The sequence below is a fragment of the Zingiber officinale genome, chromosome 8B (assembly GCF_018446385.1).
Source record: "Zingiber officinale cultivar Zhangliang chromosome 8B, Zo_v1.1, whole genome shotgun sequence".
Taxonomy (NCBI): domain Eukaryota; kingdom Viridiplantae; phylum Streptophyta; class Magnoliopsida; order Zingiberales; family Zingiberaceae; genus Zingiber; species Zingiber officinale.
Window position 1 is genome coordinate 59,942,717 of NC_056001.1, and position 20,413 is coordinate 59,963,129.

The 20,413-nt window shown below is 35.3% G+C and overlaps 2 protein-coding genes across 6 annotated transcripts in view; both read left to right on the forward strand.

The window, feature by feature from the left end:
* The window catches only part of LOC122017752, a 29,580-nt gene extending 25,209 nt beyond the window's left edge, over positions 1–4,371 (forward strand). The window contains exons 6-12 of one of the 4 annotated variants that reach the window (XR_006121448.1): positions 41–619; positions 707–780; positions 902–983; positions 1,058–1,183; positions 1,308–1,414; positions 2,783–3,127; positions 3,354–3,490. Coding sequence is in view for 3 of the 4 variants with exons in the window: in XM_042575436.1 (XP_042431370.1) it covers positions 41–619; positions 707–780; positions 902–983; positions 1,058–1,183; positions 1,308–1,414; positions 3,354–3,514; positions 3,964–4,200 (1,366 nt within the window). In the remaining variant the exon portion in view is untranslated. Of the gene's footprint in view, positions 1–40; positions 620–706; positions 781–901; positions 984–1,057; positions 1,184–1,307; positions 1,415–2,708; positions 3,128–3,353; positions 3,515–3,963 lie in introns of those variants that run through there. The other 3 variants (XM_042575436.1, XM_042575438.1, XM_042575440.1) reach the window with 3 other exon arrangements.
* A 3,857-nt stretch (positions 4,372–8,228) lies between these two features.
* LOC122014401 (ubiquitin carboxyl-terminal hydrolase 26-like) lies at positions 8,229–17,827 on the forward strand. 2 transcript variants are annotated; one of them, XM_042570630.1, is made up of 15 exons: positions 8,229–8,694; positions 9,929–10,243; positions 10,320–10,916; positions 11,244–11,499; positions 11,628–12,310; positions 12,684–12,792; positions 13,455–13,636; positions 14,660–14,944; positions 15,022–15,229; positions 15,426–15,497; positions 16,065–16,295; positions 16,539–16,802; positions 16,977–17,118; positions 17,195–17,396; positions 17,476–17,827. In XM_042570630.1, the coding sequence occupies exons 2-14, from the start codon at positions 10,062–10,064 to the stop codon at positions 17,296–17,298; spliced, it is 3,315 nt and encodes a 1,104-aa protein (XP_042426564.1). In that variant the 5' UTR covers positions 8,229–8,694; positions 9,929–10,061; the 3' UTR covers positions 17,299–17,396; positions 17,476–17,827. The 2 variants fall into 2 exon arrangements, with proteins under 2 accessions (XP_042426564.1, XP_042426565.1); XM_042570631.1 differs by having other exon boundaries at positions 8,249–8,694; positions 17,195–17,400.
* Positions 17,828–20,413: the final 2,586 nt, after the last annotated feature.

Here is a 20,413-nt window from a genome sequence, read left to right on the forward strand (position 1 = left end):
TAGCAGTGGTGGTGTTTTCACACAATCTAAGCTCCTCCAGTTTGGATAGCTTACTGAGCCAAGCACTTTTGAAGCAAACATCAAGCAACAACTCATTAACATCACTGGACATCCAATGTCTTGCTGGTGGAAGACATTTCAGAGCATCAATGAGAGGAAATTGTGTGGAAGTAAACCAAGAAGATGACAATTATCCATCTTATGCACATGGTATCTCCAGTAATGGTGAGGACAGTTTCAATCACATTGCCAATCATGCAGTTGATGGATCTGAGAAACAGAAAGGCAAGTCAAAGCTTAAGAGAAGACTTATTTCACTTTCTGGAAATCTTAATACGGAGCCAATTCTTGATAAACCAAATGGCAATGGTGTTAGTCAAATGTATTTGAGGGATGCACATGGTGAAAGGAGCATGACATGTAGGGACCCTGGCAGTCATGTAAATCTTAATCATAGTACTGATACTGGTGTCAGAACTCTTAATCCTGCAGAAAATGAGAATCTGAAGGATTTTTTGCATCTGAAGATAGTGGACTTCAGCACTTCTGAAACTGAAACAATTGAGGATATAGTTTGTTGTGATTGTATATTTCAGCTTGGGATGGTCGTTGAAGAGCGGTAAGGCTTATGACACCAATTTTGTGTCTTATTAAAGAATCATGTTCTTTTGGGGATACTTGTAAATTGTTTCTGCACTTTCTGCAGTGAAGTTGCTATTTTGCGGACTTGTGAGAGAAAGATATATGTCATCTTTATTGACACAACACCTAATGACCAAGGTTTGAGTCTTTTGTAAATTGAATCATTTATTCTTGTATGAATTTTTTGCTGCATAAAATGTTTCTCTTGTTTATTATTTTCTATACAATTTCAAGGAATAACTTTGTAATTCCTCTTTAGAAGTTATTACCAAAGTTGTGGGATGCCATAAACTGGAAGATATGAGAGAGATTTTGGTTGGACTTGGACTACAAGCACTAAGGTTTCAGATAATTTTTATTTGTGGGTTTCTTTTATAACACTCCAGCATTAAATTGTCATATTATTGTTCTTTAGGATATATTTGGAGGGGAAGATATCATACCTATTCTTGACAAGGAGTTCTATAAAACTGGAGAATCTACTATCCCTGTTACAAATATCTGAATCTGCTGCATCATATAGTATATGGTCTCTGAAGAGGTAAGCTTCCAATTATAGTCATGATGGTGTTAACCATGATGCTCATGCAAACTTGATGTGCTTCCAGTTGTAGTGGTTATTTTCTCTTCCTCTAATCTCTTTCTTTGAAAAATTTAAATGGCAGTTGGGAGAATGTCCAGGTAAAAATGCTTGAGAAATATGTATGTGGAATTCCAAAGTTGGGATTGTTCCTATATTCCATGCTTCTGTTTTGGAATGACAACTCTGGAGGTATGCTTCTTTGAAGTTATTAGATCGACCTTTTATCTGTGTCTACTCATGTTGTGCCTACTGGGAGAAAGGGGGCTCAAATAGAGGGAAGAGAGGAGGGAAGTCATTTCTCTTGTCTACTTGAACGGCAGAACAAAAACAAAGGAAAAGAAAGGAGCAATTTGGAGCTTTTTCCCGCTACTTTTAGTTCCTTCCAAAAGTTGGTGAGAGGGGAGGAAAGGAGGAAAAAAGTGTTGGAAAGGTCATTACAAAAACTGGATGGGAAATCAAACTAGACAAGTTCCGGGTAACTGGTTAGTGGTCAAACTGGTGGGTCGATTGGTTGAACTATATGTTGACATGGGCATTGACCTTGCCAAGTTCACTGGTTGACATGACCAACAATGTGTTCAATTGGATGACTAACAAAAATAAAAAATTAATAAGTTACATTGCTTTTGATAAGACAAATAAATTGGACGAATGCCAAATACCAAAATAAATTTCTAGAATCCCTTACAATTACTATTCTGAAAATTGAATACAATCGGATTTCTATAATTTCTAAAGTTGGTTTAGTTGAAGCTTCCCTCCAGATAGTTAAATTCCTGCTTATACAGATAGACATGAATTGAACTATTGAAAGGGAGAGGTTTTATGTGATGTATTATTTTCTCTCTTTTTTTTGGTGATCTCATTCTATTCAAAGATTGTTCCATTGTGCTGTTAAGTATTAACTACTAATGTTTTACTTTCCTTTTGTTGTAAAGAACTAATAACAATGGATACCTGTTTCCTGACACTGTAATTCACAGGGAGATCGTATTAAGTCAAGCCCACTAGGTTTAAAAACTATCAAACATGCTATAATATTCCATTAGAAATCTGCTGCTTCTAGTTGTGATTCTCTTTTTAATTTCTAATGATAACAAACCTGAAGAAGCTTACAAGGCCCTAGTACTGATTCAGGTGCCTAATTTGTGAGTAGGTAGTTCCAGCTGATACTGCATGAGGGATTAATTAAATGCAAACATGTTATAGCATCACAGTAGAAATTTACTGCTTTATTTGTGATTGTCTCATTCTAATGTCTAAAAGATAACAAAGGTACAAAACAATTGCAAATCTTGAACTTTATCACTGAGCGGTCCTTCAGGGGCCTTAGTTCGTGATCCAGTCTGTTTCCCTCTCGATGATGAAGCTTATCCCTCATTGTCTCACTGGCCGACCTTGTGATGAACCTGTTTAGTTCTTTTGTTGTTTTGTTTAATTAGTCTTCACATCACTAGTGAGTCGATTATGTTTTGGTTTGTAGACAGACAACAATGCAGATTGCAGATAAAGCCTTAGCTTTCAATTTTCTAAACAAAGCATGCTGTTTCAATGTAGACTACAGCATTGAGTTGATAACTCCAGGAATGCCCATGTGTTCTAGCTCATTTTAAATTACATGTACATCAGCAAGCTCTCTAAAGACACTTTGCACGGGCCGAGGAATTGGTTGCAGCACCTTTTGTTTAGGATTTCCTTTGTACGCCAAAGTGGGTTTATCGAGTTGCTTTAGGTATATATTCTAGTTCTGCTGCATCCATTCTATTTGAATTTGGGATGTGTTTGAAATGGAAATCCTTTTGGTTTGGTCTTGAAACAATCTTCACCGAGTGGCATGTTCAAGACATGGCAAAACAGTGTGTGCTTGCACAAAAATCCATTCAAAACCAGGCAGATTGGCAGGTTAGCCCAGGACTAGTGCTTCATCATATTCAAGACTTTAAGACGATGTATATGCTTGGTTGAACCAATTCTTGTGTTGAATTTTTATCTTTGGTTGAATTTTAAGATTATTGGAGTCCTTTTCATATTACTCTTGCTGCTATTTCATTTAATGGCTGTTATTTTTAATGATCTTCTGGGATGAGTTGAGGAGTTGGACTCTCAGTTTATTTGGCCAAATGCACAGGCGAATCATGGGTGGCAAGATCAATTATGGTTGTTGAAGAGTATATGCTTGTATGCATTGAGAATTTTCTGCAGTTTGGAACTTTCGTTGCTGATTCTGGAACAAGCTCTCCATATTATTCTCTGCATTCTGGCTGCACAATTCGGGATATACTTGAAATGGTAAAAGTTGATTATGTTTATTATCAAGTTACATATTTTTTTCCTTCCCAACTTATAGTTTTTTTATCACGCTGTTATTTGAGACTTTTTCATGTTAAATGTTGTAAATGAGTTATCGATAAGCCTAAGTAAATGTATATGCATCTACTCATGTTTTCACTTTTCAATTATCCATGATATTCTTCTCAAACTTAAATATTTATTCCTTGATAGCATATTGCAACCCGTTTTCTATCATACATGCAATGTGCCTAGTCGTGACATATGCAGACGACAGAAAGCATTTTAATGGAATGTTATGGGCAGTAGTTAGATTGTGACTATATTTCTTAGTCATAACTCTAATGTCTACAAGGCCGACCGATATCCATTAAAAGAGCAGTGTTTAACATGCATTCATCCGTCTGTTACTGGCATATGATGTCTTCCGTCCGTGTATACCTCCTCAGGTCATTGAGCTCTCTCCCGTTCGATGTGTGACCTTAACATTTGCCGATGTCTTGCCTGCTACTAACTTCTTTTCCAACAAGATCAAGAAAGAGAGGCAGCTAGCTGAAACCCCAAATCTTCACACATGGAAGTTGAAGTGGTACAGCGACGACGCTCTCTTAAAATTCGTCGCTCTCGTGAAGGCAATTTATTTAGGATTAAAATCTTCTCCTCTTCCTGTGAAGTGTATATCTTGAAGTGTTCTTATCAATCTGCATCTACACGGATCCATTTCATTCATTCTTTTGGTTAGTATCGATGTGCAGGTATTTCTACACTCGTTTCATGTCTTTAGTCACGATTAATTCTTCGATTCTCGTAGGCTCGAGATCCTTCTTCTATTCTATAGAGTTGTAACTTATATTCAATTTTGTGTGTGTGTTTTTTTTTGTAACTAGGAAATTTTTTGGTGTGAATATTTCAGTCCGTCGGTGTTCTTGCTGTGCAATAAATATTGCTTTTTTCCCAGGGCTGTCATTCATGGCACTTCATGTGTGAAGCAACCCTCGAGGGAAATTCGCGTCAGTCAATTTTATCCGATAGGAAATGTTTTATTTGTGTGATTAATTAGGCTGTTTAAATTAAAGAACTTTTTGGCTCCCTCTTCGACCTTTACACGCGTCCTCAATCCACGGCGATGCGAAGCATGATGCGAGCGAGCGATAGCCTTCCAGAGGAGGCGGCCATAACATAAACAATTGACTTGGATTCTAAAGAAAACGATAAAGACGATGACATTGCAATTCGTCGAATCCATAGCACCGCCAATGGCAGGGCGGTCGATCTCAAGAGCGATGGGAGCTCAATCTCTTTTCAGGTTTTACTTTTTGGGGAAAAATGAACTCCGTTATTCCGATCAAGTTTGCGCTGTTCTGTTCGAGTTCAGCAGGAGCGCGCACGGCAGCTCTTCTGGCGCACTCCGTCCGGGTGCTGCGTCGGTGCTTCCGGACGAGGTGGTCGAGCTGAAGTCGAGCGTGGCGACGGTGGTCCTGGAGGAGGGCGCAGCAGCGCACGGCCGCGGCGATAGCTACTGGACCCCCGACCCGGACACCGGCGTCTTCGGCCCCGAGGACGACCGTTACGGTCAAAGAAGAAGCGGAAACGCTCGCGGCGATGGCGGATCGTCGGTGCCGGAGGAGAACGCTTGGATCCGACATCTCGAGGTGGAGGATGCCGAAAAGCCTGATCCAGCGGCCGCCATGGACTAGATTTGATGCTATAAATAGTAATATAACTTAGACAGTGGAGAATAATAATCCATGTGATGATGACGGCGACGACATCTTCCACATCTTCTGGAAGTTTTAATTTGGTTGATGTTCGTTCATGGAACAGTTGCAAGAGTCAAGTTAGTTTGAGTTAAGTCCTAAGTAGTGGAGAAAGAAGAGAGGAAAATTGAGATACGATAACAAAGAGAACGATGAGAAAGGAGAGAAAGTGATACGAATTTGAGATGCGATAAAGGAAAGAACAATGCGAAAGGAATACCAAGAGAAAGGAAAGGAAAGGAAAGGAAAGGAAGAGCTAAAGGCGTAAGGATGAAAATGTGATAATAAAAAGAATGATGACAAAAGAATATGGATAAGGAAAGAAAGGGAATGATGAGAAAAGGGAGATGAATTGGGAGAGAAGAATATAAAGAAATTAGGCCATCTGCAACGCTGTTAAAACTCCAGCGTTACTATCTACATGGATGTACGGTAATACACTGTAGCATTTAACGCGTTCAAAGAATTGAACGCGTTAAATGTCTACCGATTGAAAAAAATATAATACTATATTGCTATTAACGCATGACACGTTAATACCGATTGAAAAAATATAATACTATATTGCTATTAACGCATGACACGTTAATAGCGTTGCAATTGGCCTTATAGAGATGCCAATGGGAAGAGAAAAGGAATGATAAAAAAAAAGATACAAAGGAGTTTTTATTATAATCATAAATTTGTTACACAATTTTATAAAATTTAAAAACTTTCTTTAACAAAAAAAATGACTGCTATTTTAAAGTACAAAATTTAGATTTTATTTTATAATCTCATTAGTATACGGATCATTTTAGACTCAATCCCTATTATATTAATATTTGAAAATGATATGTTTAAGGAAAGAATTTTAAGAAATAGACGTACAAATAATGAGACCTATAAAAAGTGAAATGATAGATCATGAATTTATATATCTATACTTGAGTATTTTCTTGAGATTTTTTCTTTGTATATATCATTGTCTTTATTATTTATATTTAAATAAATTTTATTTTATTTTATTATTAATAATTTTTTTAAAAAAATCTTTGTCCGTATAATCTCATGTATTTCAGAATTTCATATTTATCATAAATTTCTATTTCAAATAAATAAAAACTAAAAATAACAAACTTTTTTTTGTTTTCCAAATAATGTATAATATGCACTATTTTCTGCTATATTTGGAAAAGTTAGAAGGGTAAAAGTTTAAATTTATTAACTTGACAAAACACTGCCTTCATTTAAGTATAATTATCAAGTGAAAAAAAAAAAACAGAGTATAATGGTCTTTTGGAATCAGAAGCTTTCCTTTCTTCATTCTTTTTTGTATTTTGAAATACATGAAAATTTCAATTTGCTCCAAATTGTATCTTCTTTTTCTAAAGCTTCCTAAGACACTATTTGATAATTATGGCTCGTTTAGTTTTTTTTTTTATTGTTTGACTCATAAACTATAAACGCTAGCAATAGCCATCACGCGTGTGTAATTTAATACCTAAATACATTTAAATTTTATAAAATGAATATTTTCTATAAGTAATTAAATAATATTATTCAATATAATATAATTTATTTTTATAATAATAAATACTACATTTAATATTAGCTAAAAGACCACCAATAAATTGGATAAATATACGTCAGACTCAGTAAAACTTTCTCTTATAAAAAAATTAATTTAATATTATACTTGATCTTAGTTAAAAAGTCAAAAAAAAATATATTTTTTAACGTATAGAAGTTTCTCCATTCATTTTGGTGCCAATCTTAAGATGTGAAACTAAAGAAAATAAAAAAAGATTACTAATAATTTTTTTTAAGAATACGCCATAGTTAAATTTCGAACTCTAAATTTCTAATTAATTAATGAGAATAATTAACAATAATATACCTGTTTGATTAATGAGAAAAATTTTCAATAATATATCATAGGTAAATTTTAAATTGATGTGTATGTGGAGATAATTAATAAATTTTAAAATTATTTTTTGGGATATTAACTTAATTTAATTTTAGATCTTTTTTAATCAAATAGTAAAATAAAATGATAAGATAGTAAGATTATTAGAAATAATAAAAACGAAAAGATGTCTTTAATTATCTAAAATATTAGGTATAAAAGGATATTTTAAATATTAAATTATGAGTAAAATATTATTTTAATATTTTTTAGAAAAGGAGTGCTTTTTTATGATATATGAATAATTATTTATTATGACTTGATGGCTAGTGGCGATAATTTGAAAACTTTTTAAGGTGAAATGAAAGTTTAACAATGTTTCAACTAAGTAGGGTTGTAAATAAGTCAAGCTGAGCTGAGCCGAGCTAAACTTTAGGGTGTTTAAGTTTGTTTGATAAGATAACCAAGCCGAGCTGACCCGAGCTTAAAATGAGCCAAGCTTGTCAAGCTTTTGAAATGAGTGTTCAAGTTTGACTTGGTTTATTTTTTTTGAGCTTGAGCTTGTTTGAAGCTTGGCTTGAGTTTAGTTCATTTAGTATTATCAAACTCTCAATTCAAGCTTGGCTTGAGCTTGATTCGAGTTTGACTTGAGCTTGGTTTGAGCTTGGCTTGAGCTTGGTTCGAGCTTGGTTCGTTTAGATGTTATCAAGCTCTCAATTCAAGGTTATTTGATTGTTTGAAACTTTTAATTGTTTGATTGATTATTGAGAATAATAATTTAGATTTATTTATTTTATTTTATTATTTATTTAACATATTGAAAAGAATTTTATTAATAAATATGATTCATGAATATTGTTAACGAATGTTTGCGAGCTGAATATATATGTGTTCAAATTTATTTGTTTAGCTTAAGAGTTGTTCAAATTTATTCATTTAATTAATTTTATGTATATTAAACGAACATAAATAAGCTCTTACCGAATTGAATACTAAACTTGTGTTCATTCACAGTCCTACCAGTTTTCCATTTTCACTATTTGCTTCACGTAACTTTCTTTATACGAAAACAAGCCCTTGGGTTCAGTTTACTTGGAGAGAAGGATCAAGGAAGTGCGAGGGTTTGCATCCACCGGCGTCTGCAGCCGTCTGGCCCGTCTCCGACTCTCCCAGCGTCGCCCTTTTCCCTGATCTCTACCTCTCGACGCTGCGGTGGAAGAGCCTCCATTTCCTTCGCGTCCCTCGATCGCCGGCGTGAGATTCCCTGCTGCAGCCCTCTCTTTCCTTCCTCTCTCTCTCGCGTGCACCACAATAGTCTGCGCTCAGCCTCGCCGCGTTGCCTTTCCTCCCCGGCGAATACAGCCGCGAGGAGATCTGCAATCGCTGGCCGCCTCCTCTTTCGGACACCGCACCATCGGCGCGCCGAAAAGGCTTGCAGCGATCGACTTCTTCTTTTCTCATTCTTCGCGGTAGATCGGCTGCCCAAGCCTTCGTTGTCTTGGTCGAGCGGCACTGGTGCTGTGGTCCTTAGTCGTGTAAGAACCTTTTTCCTTTACATTTCATGGGTATCTCGCAGCTTACTTCGATTGCGCATTGACCATACACTTCCTAGTCCTTCTTGGTTGTATATCGCGCAGCGGCTTGTACTAATTGGAGCCGGTGTTGTATAGGTGGAGTGGTTAAGAGCCTCGTTTGTGTTTTTTTAATCTAAAGTTGTTAAATGATTGAGTGAAGATGAGGTTGGATTTGATGTTAATGTTGTATTTGATTTATGACGTAGTATTTGATTAGAATACAATTCATTTTGAATTATATAATATAGATTTCAGATTTTATCAAATTTTAGGCAGTTCTCTTCCCATGTTGTTCTCAGTTATGGCATTATAAATCCATTTTTTATCATTGGGGTTGGAAATTTAGTTGAGTGCTGCTGACCTAATTTTATAACAGGGAGTTTCAAATTGATAGATGTTGTGATTGGTGGAATTTATGTTTGAGACCAGAGTTTAGAGTTTGGTTATTTGCAGGTTCTTTTGCTTTTCCAATTTATTTTCTTTCGAGTCCTAGTTTTATTAATCTTGAAGTCAAAGATGCATTTTCTATTTCTATATTTATGATGTTTCCTCATTTGTAAAAGGGATATATAAGATTAAAATATGATATAATTAGTGGGATTCATACTTGAAGCGAGCATATGTAATAGTTGATTTGATTCTTTTATGAGAATGCTTATGTGTTTTCTTTTTATTGTGGAAATGATGAATTGTAAACTGTAGTTTTTCATATGTTTCGTTGACAATACCATAATTGACTTGTTAAGGTAAATTTTACTTTGTAGATCTTGTGTAACTTGTGTGAGGTTGAGTTCCATATTGAAATTGTATATTTACTTTGGTGTTCGACAGCATGTGTGTATGGTGGCTGAATTAAAGGGTTTAATTGTTATAGTTTTAAAGAATGAACAATCATGGTTGAGTTGTTTTAATGTGTAGATAAGTTATTTAGCAACTAGCACTAGTACACCAACTCAGATATTGATATATTCCATGTGTGCATTGTATGATTGGCATTTTTTTCTATGCATACATGCCATTCAATTTTTTTCATTACGTATGTGTTCTATTATTCTTAACATTGACTGGGTACGCCCCTGTATACCACATATGTGCTATGTAGTTGATTGAGCACATACCACCTACATTGGCATTTTGAAGCCTTGATTTTTTTATTGTTATTTTTCAAACTAAATTTTCTCATAATATTTTACAGCATTCTTACTTCTCAAGGCGTTCATGAAAGAGCAGTTATTGACATGACATCTGATCAATAAATCTGTGTTTTTGGGTGACAAGTGGAGAATGCTCATGTGAATTTATGTAGTTGAAGTGAACTTTGTAGCACAATGGGTGGACCAAATTCTTGCAATGATACTGAGAGGAAAATAACTGATGACAATAGTGACCCATCCTCTCAATTCAGTTGTCAAAATGAAAATTTCAGTACAGCAAGTAGACCAGACACTCGCCACAAAAATAAGAGGAAGAAAAATGAAGACAGCAGTTACTCATCCACTGAGACACTCAGGTTGTTTTTCTTCTTCCTCTGGATATTTAGTGAGAACTTTTCCCATTTCCCTGTTTGTAATTTTCATTGTTCTCAGGAAAATACACTTAACTGGTGAGATTACAAGAGATGATATAATACAGCTTTATTCCATTACAAAACCTATTTGTCAAGGTTGTCGAGGAAATTCTAAAGAGTCCCCTAATTGCTTTTGCGGGCTGATTCCACCATCTAATGGCACAAAAAAGACTGGATTGTGGCAGAGGATGTCTGAAATAATTAGTTCTCTTGGTCCAGATCCTTGCAAGGATCTTCGTGACTCAACAGATACTCCAGCTGGTCTTACTAATTTGGGTGCCACCTGCTACGCGAACAGCATACTTCAGTGCCTTTATATGAACACATCATTTCGTTCTTGCATATTCTCTATTGAACCTGATTTTTTTAAGCAGCATCCTGTCTTGGATCAGCTTGGAAGGTTGTTTGTACAGTTACACTCCAGCAAAATGTCATTTATTGACTCAGCACCGTTTATTAAGACATTGGAGCTGGACGATGGTGTTCAACAGGATAGCCATGAATTTCTTACCTTATTTCTATCTTTATTGGAAAGATATTTAAGTCATTCAAAGGTTGCAAATGCTAGAACTGCCGTGCAGGATTTATTTCGTGGGAGTGTTTCACATGTAACACGGTAAGAGATTCTGTCCTTACTTTAAAGTTTTGAAGTTCCGATTTTTCCTTCTTGTTGGCCATCTTGTTTGATGATCAGTTGTCTCACATACTCATTGTGTTTGAGTATATGATCTATACCTGTAACATCTTCCCCATTTTTCATTTCTTTTTTATCCTCAGGCTTTTTAGTCCAACCTATTTTTTTTGCTTTTATATATAAAAGATGATTGTTAGACATGGTTCTTCCTAGTCAAATGTCCACTAGACACTTCCATGCCATGAGACAGGAACTGCTAATTTTGACTAGTTTGGTTGTTACATTGTTATAAATATATTCTCTTTCAAGGTGCTCAATGTGTGGAAAAGACTCTCAAGCATCTTCAAAGGTGGAGGATTTTTATGAGCTTGAGTTGAATATCAAAGGTCTGAGCAATCTAGATGAAAGTTTGGATGACTATCTAAGCTTAGAAGTATTAGATGGGGAAAATCAATATTTCTGCTGTTCATGTAGCAAGAGAGTTGATGCTACACGGTGCATAAAACTTTGTTCACTTCCTCAGGTTCTTAATTTCCAGTTAAAGCGTTATGTTTTTCTCCCCAAGGTAATCCTACTAAATGACAATTTATCTTCCTGTTTCTGTTTTTTTTCCTCTTACTTCTGCAAGTTGATAATTCACTTCAATATATGGAATGTTTCCTAATTTATTGTTCTTCACTGGTTCTTGTGCAGACGACTACCAAGAAAAAGATAACTTCAGCTTTTGGTTTTACAAGATGGTTGGACATGGGGAAAAGGTTATCAAATCCTCCACAGTCAGGCTTGATTTATGAGTTATCAGCAATTCTGATTCACAAGGGTTCTGCTGCTAATAGTGGACATTATGTGGCCCATATTAAGGATGAAAACAGTGGACAATGGTGGGAATTCGACGATGAGCATGTGTCCAATTTGGGCTATCACCCTTTTGGAGAAATCTCAAAGGGAAATGTTAAATCTCACTTGAAGAATCAATTGGTTAATTCTACACCTGCTTCCTGTGCCACCTCAGGCTTCAATGCCCCTATGCAAGAAGAAGTCTTTTCATCCTCCGATGCATACATGTTAATGTATAATCTTAGAACTGATAAGGAGAATAAAGATGATTTGAGAAAAATAGTTATGGGAGATCATGACTCAAAAAGCAGTTATCTTCCTTCTCACCTTGATGAAGAGATGGGAACTTTAAATACTTCTTATGAAAATTCTTGTGCTGAATATCGGAAGAGAAAAGAAACTGAGCAGTCTCGTATAACTGAACGGAGACAAGAAGTGAAGTTGGTTCTTTCAAAAGCTCCTGTTGACCCTGGTGGCGCTTCATATTTTTGGATCTCTATGGAGTGGCTTCGTCAGTGGACTGATACTATCATTCCTCCGTAAGTTGCAAATTTCTTTATTGTTTGTACTTGACATAGTTGACAACATTGCTATAAGGTTCTAGAGTTTTTTCATAAGCAATTTATTCTGTGTCATTGCGGCAGTTTCCAATGTCTTTCGTGTGAATTCTAAGTTTGGGTAAAATGACATGTGGTCTTACTCCTTTAAGGCTTTTTACGCTTTTATAGAACTGCCGTTTTCAAAAGGAAAAACAAATTTGAATTGCTTATGGCCTTTTGAAGGACTGCAATTCTTCCATCTTAACTACTGATAATGCATCTTTACTCCAAATTTTACATTTCTTTTGATATCTAGCCCAACCTTCACAGTTTCTGGTGTTGCTGTCAAATCATTATCTGCTGTTCCTTGCAGTTGCATTGACAACAGCCCAATTCAGTGTGCTCATGGTAAAGTTCCTATATCAAAAGTAACCTCCATGAAGCGGTTGTCAGATGCAGCTTGGCAGATGCTGTTGTCTAAAGTAAGCTGACGCTTCTTTTGTATTTACTTCTTTTCTGTTACTTACCTCTCATCTTAATAGCTTTCGTCGATGATGTGCATTTCATGTGTAAACTTCTGTGACTAACCCTTTCTTCATTTTAATTAACAATTTTGATTTATTCTCAATAGGTTTGCTGTTACTGCAGTCAGATATCTTTTATTGATGTACTGAGATCCAATTTCAAAGAATCTGTGTCAGTTCTATATTCTGTTTGTATACTTGCTATGCTGAGAAGTTACAAGATGATTGAACTGCTCTCTAGCTATTTATGTTGTGCTTTTTTCTTGAACCTATACCTTTCCTTGACGTGTTCAATAATATTTGCATATCAAATAGAAATACTGTTGGCCGAGTTTATTTCTATTTCAAAGAAGCTTTTGCTGAAGTTTCTATTATGCATTTCAGAACTTTGTTGATGTTATTTTGCTTGTTCTAGTATTACTCCTTGTTTTACAACTGATTTTGCGCATTAATAACATATTGGTTGAAGAATAAAATGCAATTGGTAGGTGATATATTCCTTTGTGTTTATCAACTGTTTAAATCACTGACACTTCCTTTGTGTTTTTTGACTGGTATTGTACATTCCAACTTTTTGCATTTTCCTGTTGGTTGCTCTCATCATTTCTACTTAACAACAGTACGGAGGGGGGCCTACTTTGAGCAATGATGATATTTGCATTGATTGCCTTAGAGATGAGGCAAAAACTGCAGTCTGTGCAGATGATTACCGTGATAAGAAGGCTTCCTTAAGGCAACTTGCTGAAGCTGCCCTTGCTGGAAAGTACCTGGATGGTCGTTTGTATTTTGTATCTAGGCCATGGTAAGATGATTGTGCGTTTTCATGTAATTACTTTTTTTTGTCCCTTCTTGTTTTTTGCCATTCTCTATAGTAGGACTTCAATATTGGATAACTCATGGGATCTTCTTTATTTGGGTATATATCTTGGACTTGAGGGAGCACGAAGCAGGATCAGTTGTATGGTTCTGATTTATGAAAAATTCTATGAAAGCTTGAGGATTTATTTGTTTTTGTGTCTGATTGATTTATCAATCATTGCTTCCCTCTGGTGTCACTCATGCTATAATCCTTGTGCTTTGTGATGATTAGTGTTATTGTACCTTGAGATGAAAATTTGTGTTGGTTCTAAGCAAAATAAATAACTCCCTCCAGTTCAGCTTTGCAGTGATCTCAGATGCTAAATTTAGGTCCATGTAAAAGCAGACACATGTTGGGAACACCAAAGCTAGCCTTTCACTGTTCATGCTCACGACCTATACAAGTGGAGCATGGATGCATAGTAGCTCATCTGATTCCTTAATCATTTGTCTAGATTTAGTTTTGGTTTTAAACTTTTTGTCCTTTGAGGCTCAGTCGAGATTGTGTAAGAAGAAAACCATGTTTTCTGTTTTTTATTTCCCAATTATTTTTATTATTTTCTTCTTATTTTCAGAAAGGTTGGCGATGAGTATATATATATATATATTTCTTTTCAACTTTTATTTCCTAGAAAACAGTAAAAGTGGAAAATTTTCTAAAAACAAACACCCCCCATTTCCTGCATTGAAGGATCTTCGTGTACTGCCTTTGTGTTGTATTTTTTTTGTGTTCTTTGTATACATATATTGTTTTTTCTCTTCACACGATGCATTTGTTGGCTAAGGTACAGTAGGCAATGCACTTCAGATTGCTATATTGATTCTTCAATATTGTCAACTCTACTTTGGCTAATTATTTAGGATGTCAACTAATAATATGTACACCATCTCCATCCTTCTAAATCAAGTTAAACAAGGCCTCTTCTCTTGAAAATACACTATCGTAACAAATTCTATGTTTTTAAAGGTTGCTACAGTGGTTGCGTAGGAAAAATGTTGATTTTCCTTCTGACACTGATGCTGGACCAACTGCTTCTCTTCGATGTTCCCATGGAAACCTTCTCCCAGAACAAGCTCCTGCAGCAAAGCGTGTGCTGGTTCCTGAGAGGCTCTGGCTATTTTTCCTTGAATTTTCTGCTTCGTCCAAATCTGATGGTTCATTAGGTTTTTCAACATTCTCTTCTGAATCTGAACCATGCGAAACTTGTAGCAAGGAATTAAAGAATGTTGCATGCTTGGAGGATGATCTTAGGTAACTCAAAGCTTTGTTTTACTTTATCTCATTGAAGTTGAAGTTGTTTATAGTTGACAGTTCATTGCATGTTGCAGAGCATCCAAGCTTAAGCAACGTCAAAATCATGAAAAATTAATTATGGGCAAAGGTTTTCCACTTTTTCCTGGTCTAAAGTATTACTTGGTCCCCTCATCATGGCTCGCAGAATGGAAGGCTTATCTGATAGCAACTGGGAAGAACATTTCTTCATGTGAAAAACCTGAGAATTTGGAAGTGATAATTGATTCACTTATATGTCAGAAGGTAATCATTTAGATTATGTGACCTCATACTTTATAACTTGTATCCTTGCCTTCTAAAATTGGTGTTCCTTAACACCTACATTCACAAGATCTGTTTTCACTGTATGCTAAAATATATGCTTCCTTTAAAATCTGTGTTGCTAATTAATACTTGCCACGTATGTTTACTTTCTTGAACTAACATCTACTTCTTTCAGCATTCACATTTACTGGAAAGACCTCTTGAACTAGTTTACAAGCGCGGTGTCATCTCTCAGAAAGTATCTACTGTAAGTATACTCATGTCTTCTGCCTCTTCTGTTATAACTTTTATTACTAAAGCATATAAGCCTAACTGAAAATCCTCTATGAACTAGTTTTATGTTTATGTTTGAGAGAGCAAGTATACTATGAAAATTTCCATCTATTATTATTTTGGGTGGCTAAGTTCTCTTATTACTGCTATTATTATTTTTTATGCCTTTATAATTTTGCTGCAATAAGTTAGCTAACATTTACAAGGAATGACTCAAGATAGCCTAACGTTTACAAGGAATAACAATAGATAGCTTAAGGCACTCGAGGAATGACTCTATCTATATTCAACAAGATATCCATATCCTGATCATTTGCTTCATGATTGTCATCTTACCAACTTGCTTCATGTTTCTACTCATATGGTACCTCACAGGAGCCCTCAAGAATCATATGAGAGCAATACAGCGGCCAAATCATACCATTCTGTAATTTTTTTAAAAGAAAAATGTAAAAGAAAAAAAAATCCATATTCAACTTACCATGTCAGATACACACTCTACAGTATAACTTCTATTCTTATACATCATTGTTCCTTCCAGACAAAAGGGTTGGTACTCATTCCAGAGACTGATTGGTCGCTGTTTTGTGAAGAATGGAATGTTCCAGAAGACAAAGGCATATCTGCTGAAATTGTAGTTGCCAGCAGTCTCAGTAAGTTGGATGGATCTTGTGAAAACATTCCTATTTTTGTGGAGAGTACAGATGAACACATGAATGAAGCAAATGACGGCACAGATGTTGGAAAATTGCTTATTAGAACTTATCCACAGGTAAATGAACAAAGAATCAGTTGAACATCGACCTTTGGGCTTTGTTCTAGATTTTTCTGCGAGCTTTTTATTTTTGTTCCCTGTACTCTCCATTGAAATGAGACTCGTTTGACACTTATGTTCTCCCACATCTCTTATCCTGTCACCCATTCAATTCTGGATCCCCACAATTGTTATATTTCCAATAAATACTTCATCCCAATTTTTCATTTTTGTTTGTTAAAGTGTATAACTATAATGCAGACATGCGAAGTTTGTATTGGAGAAAGAGAAAGCAGTGAATTAATGCACAAGCTTTGTTATTCTGATGAGGTTATTTGTGTGCATCTTGTCCGTGGTAAGGAACCTCCAAAATACCTCATAGAAGCTTCGACATCTGTTTCTGAGCCAGACCGGCGTGCTTCCAAGCGCTCCAGAAGAACGTCTTCTGGCAACTCAGTCAATTTAAGAGTTTCTGGTTCCACCTCCATCTACCAGTTGAAAATGATGATTTGGGAAGCCTTTGGGGTATGCATTTCCACTTTCGTAAAACTTCATCAACTGGATATTTTTAATACTTCATCACTGATATTTAAAAGGTCTCCCATTCCATTTGGCTGCCAATGTGTTAATTCAGGTCATACTTGGAACTTGCTATACTGCCATTCAACTTTTAATAACACTGATGCCATTTAAAATTAGGTTGTTAAGGAGAATCAAAAGCTTCACAAAGGTTCAACCGAGATAGATGATGAATCAGCTACCTTAAGTGACAAGAGCATTTTTCCAGGTGATGTTCTATGGGTCACCGATTCAGAGATTTATGCAAATCGGGATATTGCTGGTATAAGCTACCCCATTCAATTTACTCTTATTGGAGATCAAAGTTCCATATTGGTTAGACCTTTATTATTTTGCAGATGAACTTTCAGAACATAAAATTGAACCCGGACAATCTGAGCAAGGCTTCCGTGGGACACTTTTGACGTCGGATGTCTCAGTTCTCAATTTTCAGGAAATTTGACAGTTCTTTTTCTCAATCCAAATCCATTGTAACTTCATGACTTAATGAGGCGGCTAGGGAAACCAAGCCTGTCAGGACATCCTGGATGAGATGTAAAGGTAGGTAGGTGTGTGTAAACTGGTTATCTTGGCCTTCGATGCATTTACCAAGTAACTCATTGGGGTTGTATCCTTACAGTCGCGATTAGATTGGTCGTGGACAGCCTTTTGGCACCAGTGCTTGAAGCATGCTTGGTGGAGCTGCACGGTCAATGCTATGAATTTGAAACTATGTTCCTACATTATTAAACAATGTCTTCACGTAATATAGTTTCATGGAGAAGGAGTGCTAGAGCTGCGACATCTGTTACCAATATAGTTATTTGTGTATCTTGTTGTATGTCTACCTGAGCTTATCGAGCATTTGTCAATCGCCTTCGTCAACATATTACACTATGATGAAACGATTCAAAATCCCATACTGGAATGCTACTCACTTGAGCAGATTATACAAGAAGCAACGCAACTGATTGACATGGTTGTTAGAACTAGTTGTGATTTTATGGAAATAGATAAGGGTAACAAAATTATTAATCATTAAAATAGTGCCTTATCTCTTTACAATAGCTACAATTTATATTTGTTACATTATATTATTCACTACCTATGCATATGAGATATTTATAAACCAGAATTGTTATAATGTTATAGCAATTAGTTCAGTGCAGCTATAACATGTTCACGAGGGAGATCATGTTCAATTCAAAGTCAAAACTGATTAGTATTATGTTACAGTAGTTGTGAGTAATAATTGTTATAATATGTAGACATGAGATCTTATTTAATTCAAATCAATATTAGTCGACATAATGTTATAACAGTGTTGTAATTATGATTCAAAGTCTTGTAGTTTTGATTAGTTTTTATTAAGTCAATATTGATCAATAACATATTATAATAAATTATTACACTCGTACATGCGCATGTATCGGTCAATACTACAGTTATTGATTATGAATAGGACGGTAAATGTGTCGAATCGAGTTTTAGGATGTTTAAATTTATTTAATAAGATAATTGAGGTAAATTTTTGAAATGATTATTTAAATTTGACTTGATTTATTTTTTATGAGTTTGAACTTGTTTGAATCTTGACTTAAGTTTGATTCGTTTAGATGTTATCAAACCCTCAATTTAAGTTTGGCTTGAGTTTGGTTTGAATTTGGTTCGGTTATATGTTATCGAGCTCTCAATTTAAGCTTGTTTGACTATTTAAAATTTTTAATTATTTAATTAATTAGTGAGCTTAAAAACTCAAATTTATTTATTTTATTATTTATTTAGCATATTGATAAGAGTTTTATTCTGGGGGCAATGCGCCCCCACTCGGGGTTCGGAGTGAAGGCCTAAAAAAAATTTTTGGCGCACACTTATAGTTTTGATTGTGTTTCTTTTGTTTTCACAACAACTTAGTTTTATTTATTGTTTGGTTATTCGTGAACACAATTCGTTCTATCATCATGAGTGGTCGCACAAATGATTCGCTTCAATCGATTAGTGTCCGACTGGATGGAAAAAATTATTCGTATTCGGAATATGTTATAAAAAACTTCTTGCGGGGAAAATCTATGTGGGGATATGTTTCAAGTGTGTGAGTTTAACCTACGAACATCAATGCTGATGATTATACAAAGTCGTTAAATGTTTGGGAGACCGATAATGCGAAGATTATTACGTGAATCAATAATTCTGTTTCACACTCCATTGGTGCTCAGTTGGCCAAGTACGAGACAACCAAAGAGGTTTGAGATCATTTGACAAGATTATACATGCAGTCTAACTTTACCAAACAATATCAATTGGAAGCAGATATCCGAGCACTTCAGCAGTAAGATATGAGCATCCAAAATTTTTATTCTGTCATGTCAGAACTATGAGACCAGTTAGCACTCACAAAATCCCCAGAATTACGAGTATTTCTAGCTTATATCACTCGTAGAGAAGAACAACGTCTGGTCTAATTCTTGATAGCTCTCGTGATGACTTTGAAGGATTGCGTGGAACAAAGTTTACATTGTAGTCATCTTTCTTCCGTTGATTCAGTAATACATGAATTGTTAGATGAGGAGATTCGTCTTAAGTTTCAAGTTAATAAGAGGATTATTGCACCATCTACGCCATCTGTTTTTGCAGCACCACAGCGGTTTATACCTCATAATCAAAGTAGGTGAACTTCGAAGGTTTCTAGTAATGAGTGTGCTTATTGCAAAGAAAAAAAGACATTGAAAGTTTCAGTATCCATTATTATTAAACAAAGGTAAACTACCACAACAACAAAAATGACCATCGCAACAACCATATCAACAGCAACGATCTCAACAACCACCATTGCTACATCAGAATGCTTCATGGAAATCTTGTAATTAACCACAACAGTTACCAAATGAACTATCTCAGTTTAGTAATGTAGTGGTTGCCCCCTTTTTAGATCTGCATATACTTGAACAGTTTCAACAATTCCTTGCTTTACAACTCTCTGCCATGTCTGTTTCTTCTCATATAGGTTTGTTATCCTCTTGTACATCAGGTATATCTTTCAATTTATGGATCTTAGATTTTGTCATCTTTTATTTCTTTATCTTCTAATTCGTCTTTATCAATTATTACGACTGATGATACTCCGATGCCATTATTAGGTGTTGGTTATGTTGTTACAATTTGTTTGTCTCTTCCTGATCTTTATTATATTCCTAGTTTTACACTTAATCTTGTTTCTATTAGTCAATAGGACTGTAAATGAACCAAGCATTCGTGAACAAACTTGGTGTTCGGCTTGGTAAGAGCTTGTTTATGTTCGTTTAATATACATTAGATTAATTAAACAAACAAGCTTGAACAACTCGTTAAGCTAAACAAACAAGCTTGAACACATATGTGTTCAGCTCGTTAATGTTCGTGAACAACGTTCGTGAACAATGCTCATGAACAACGTTCGTGAACAGCGTTCATGAACAATGTTCACGAACCATATTTATTAATAAAACTCTTTTCAATATGATAAATAAATAATAAAATAAAATAAATAAATAAATTTAAATTATCAATCTTAATAACCAATCAAACAATTAAAAGTTTCA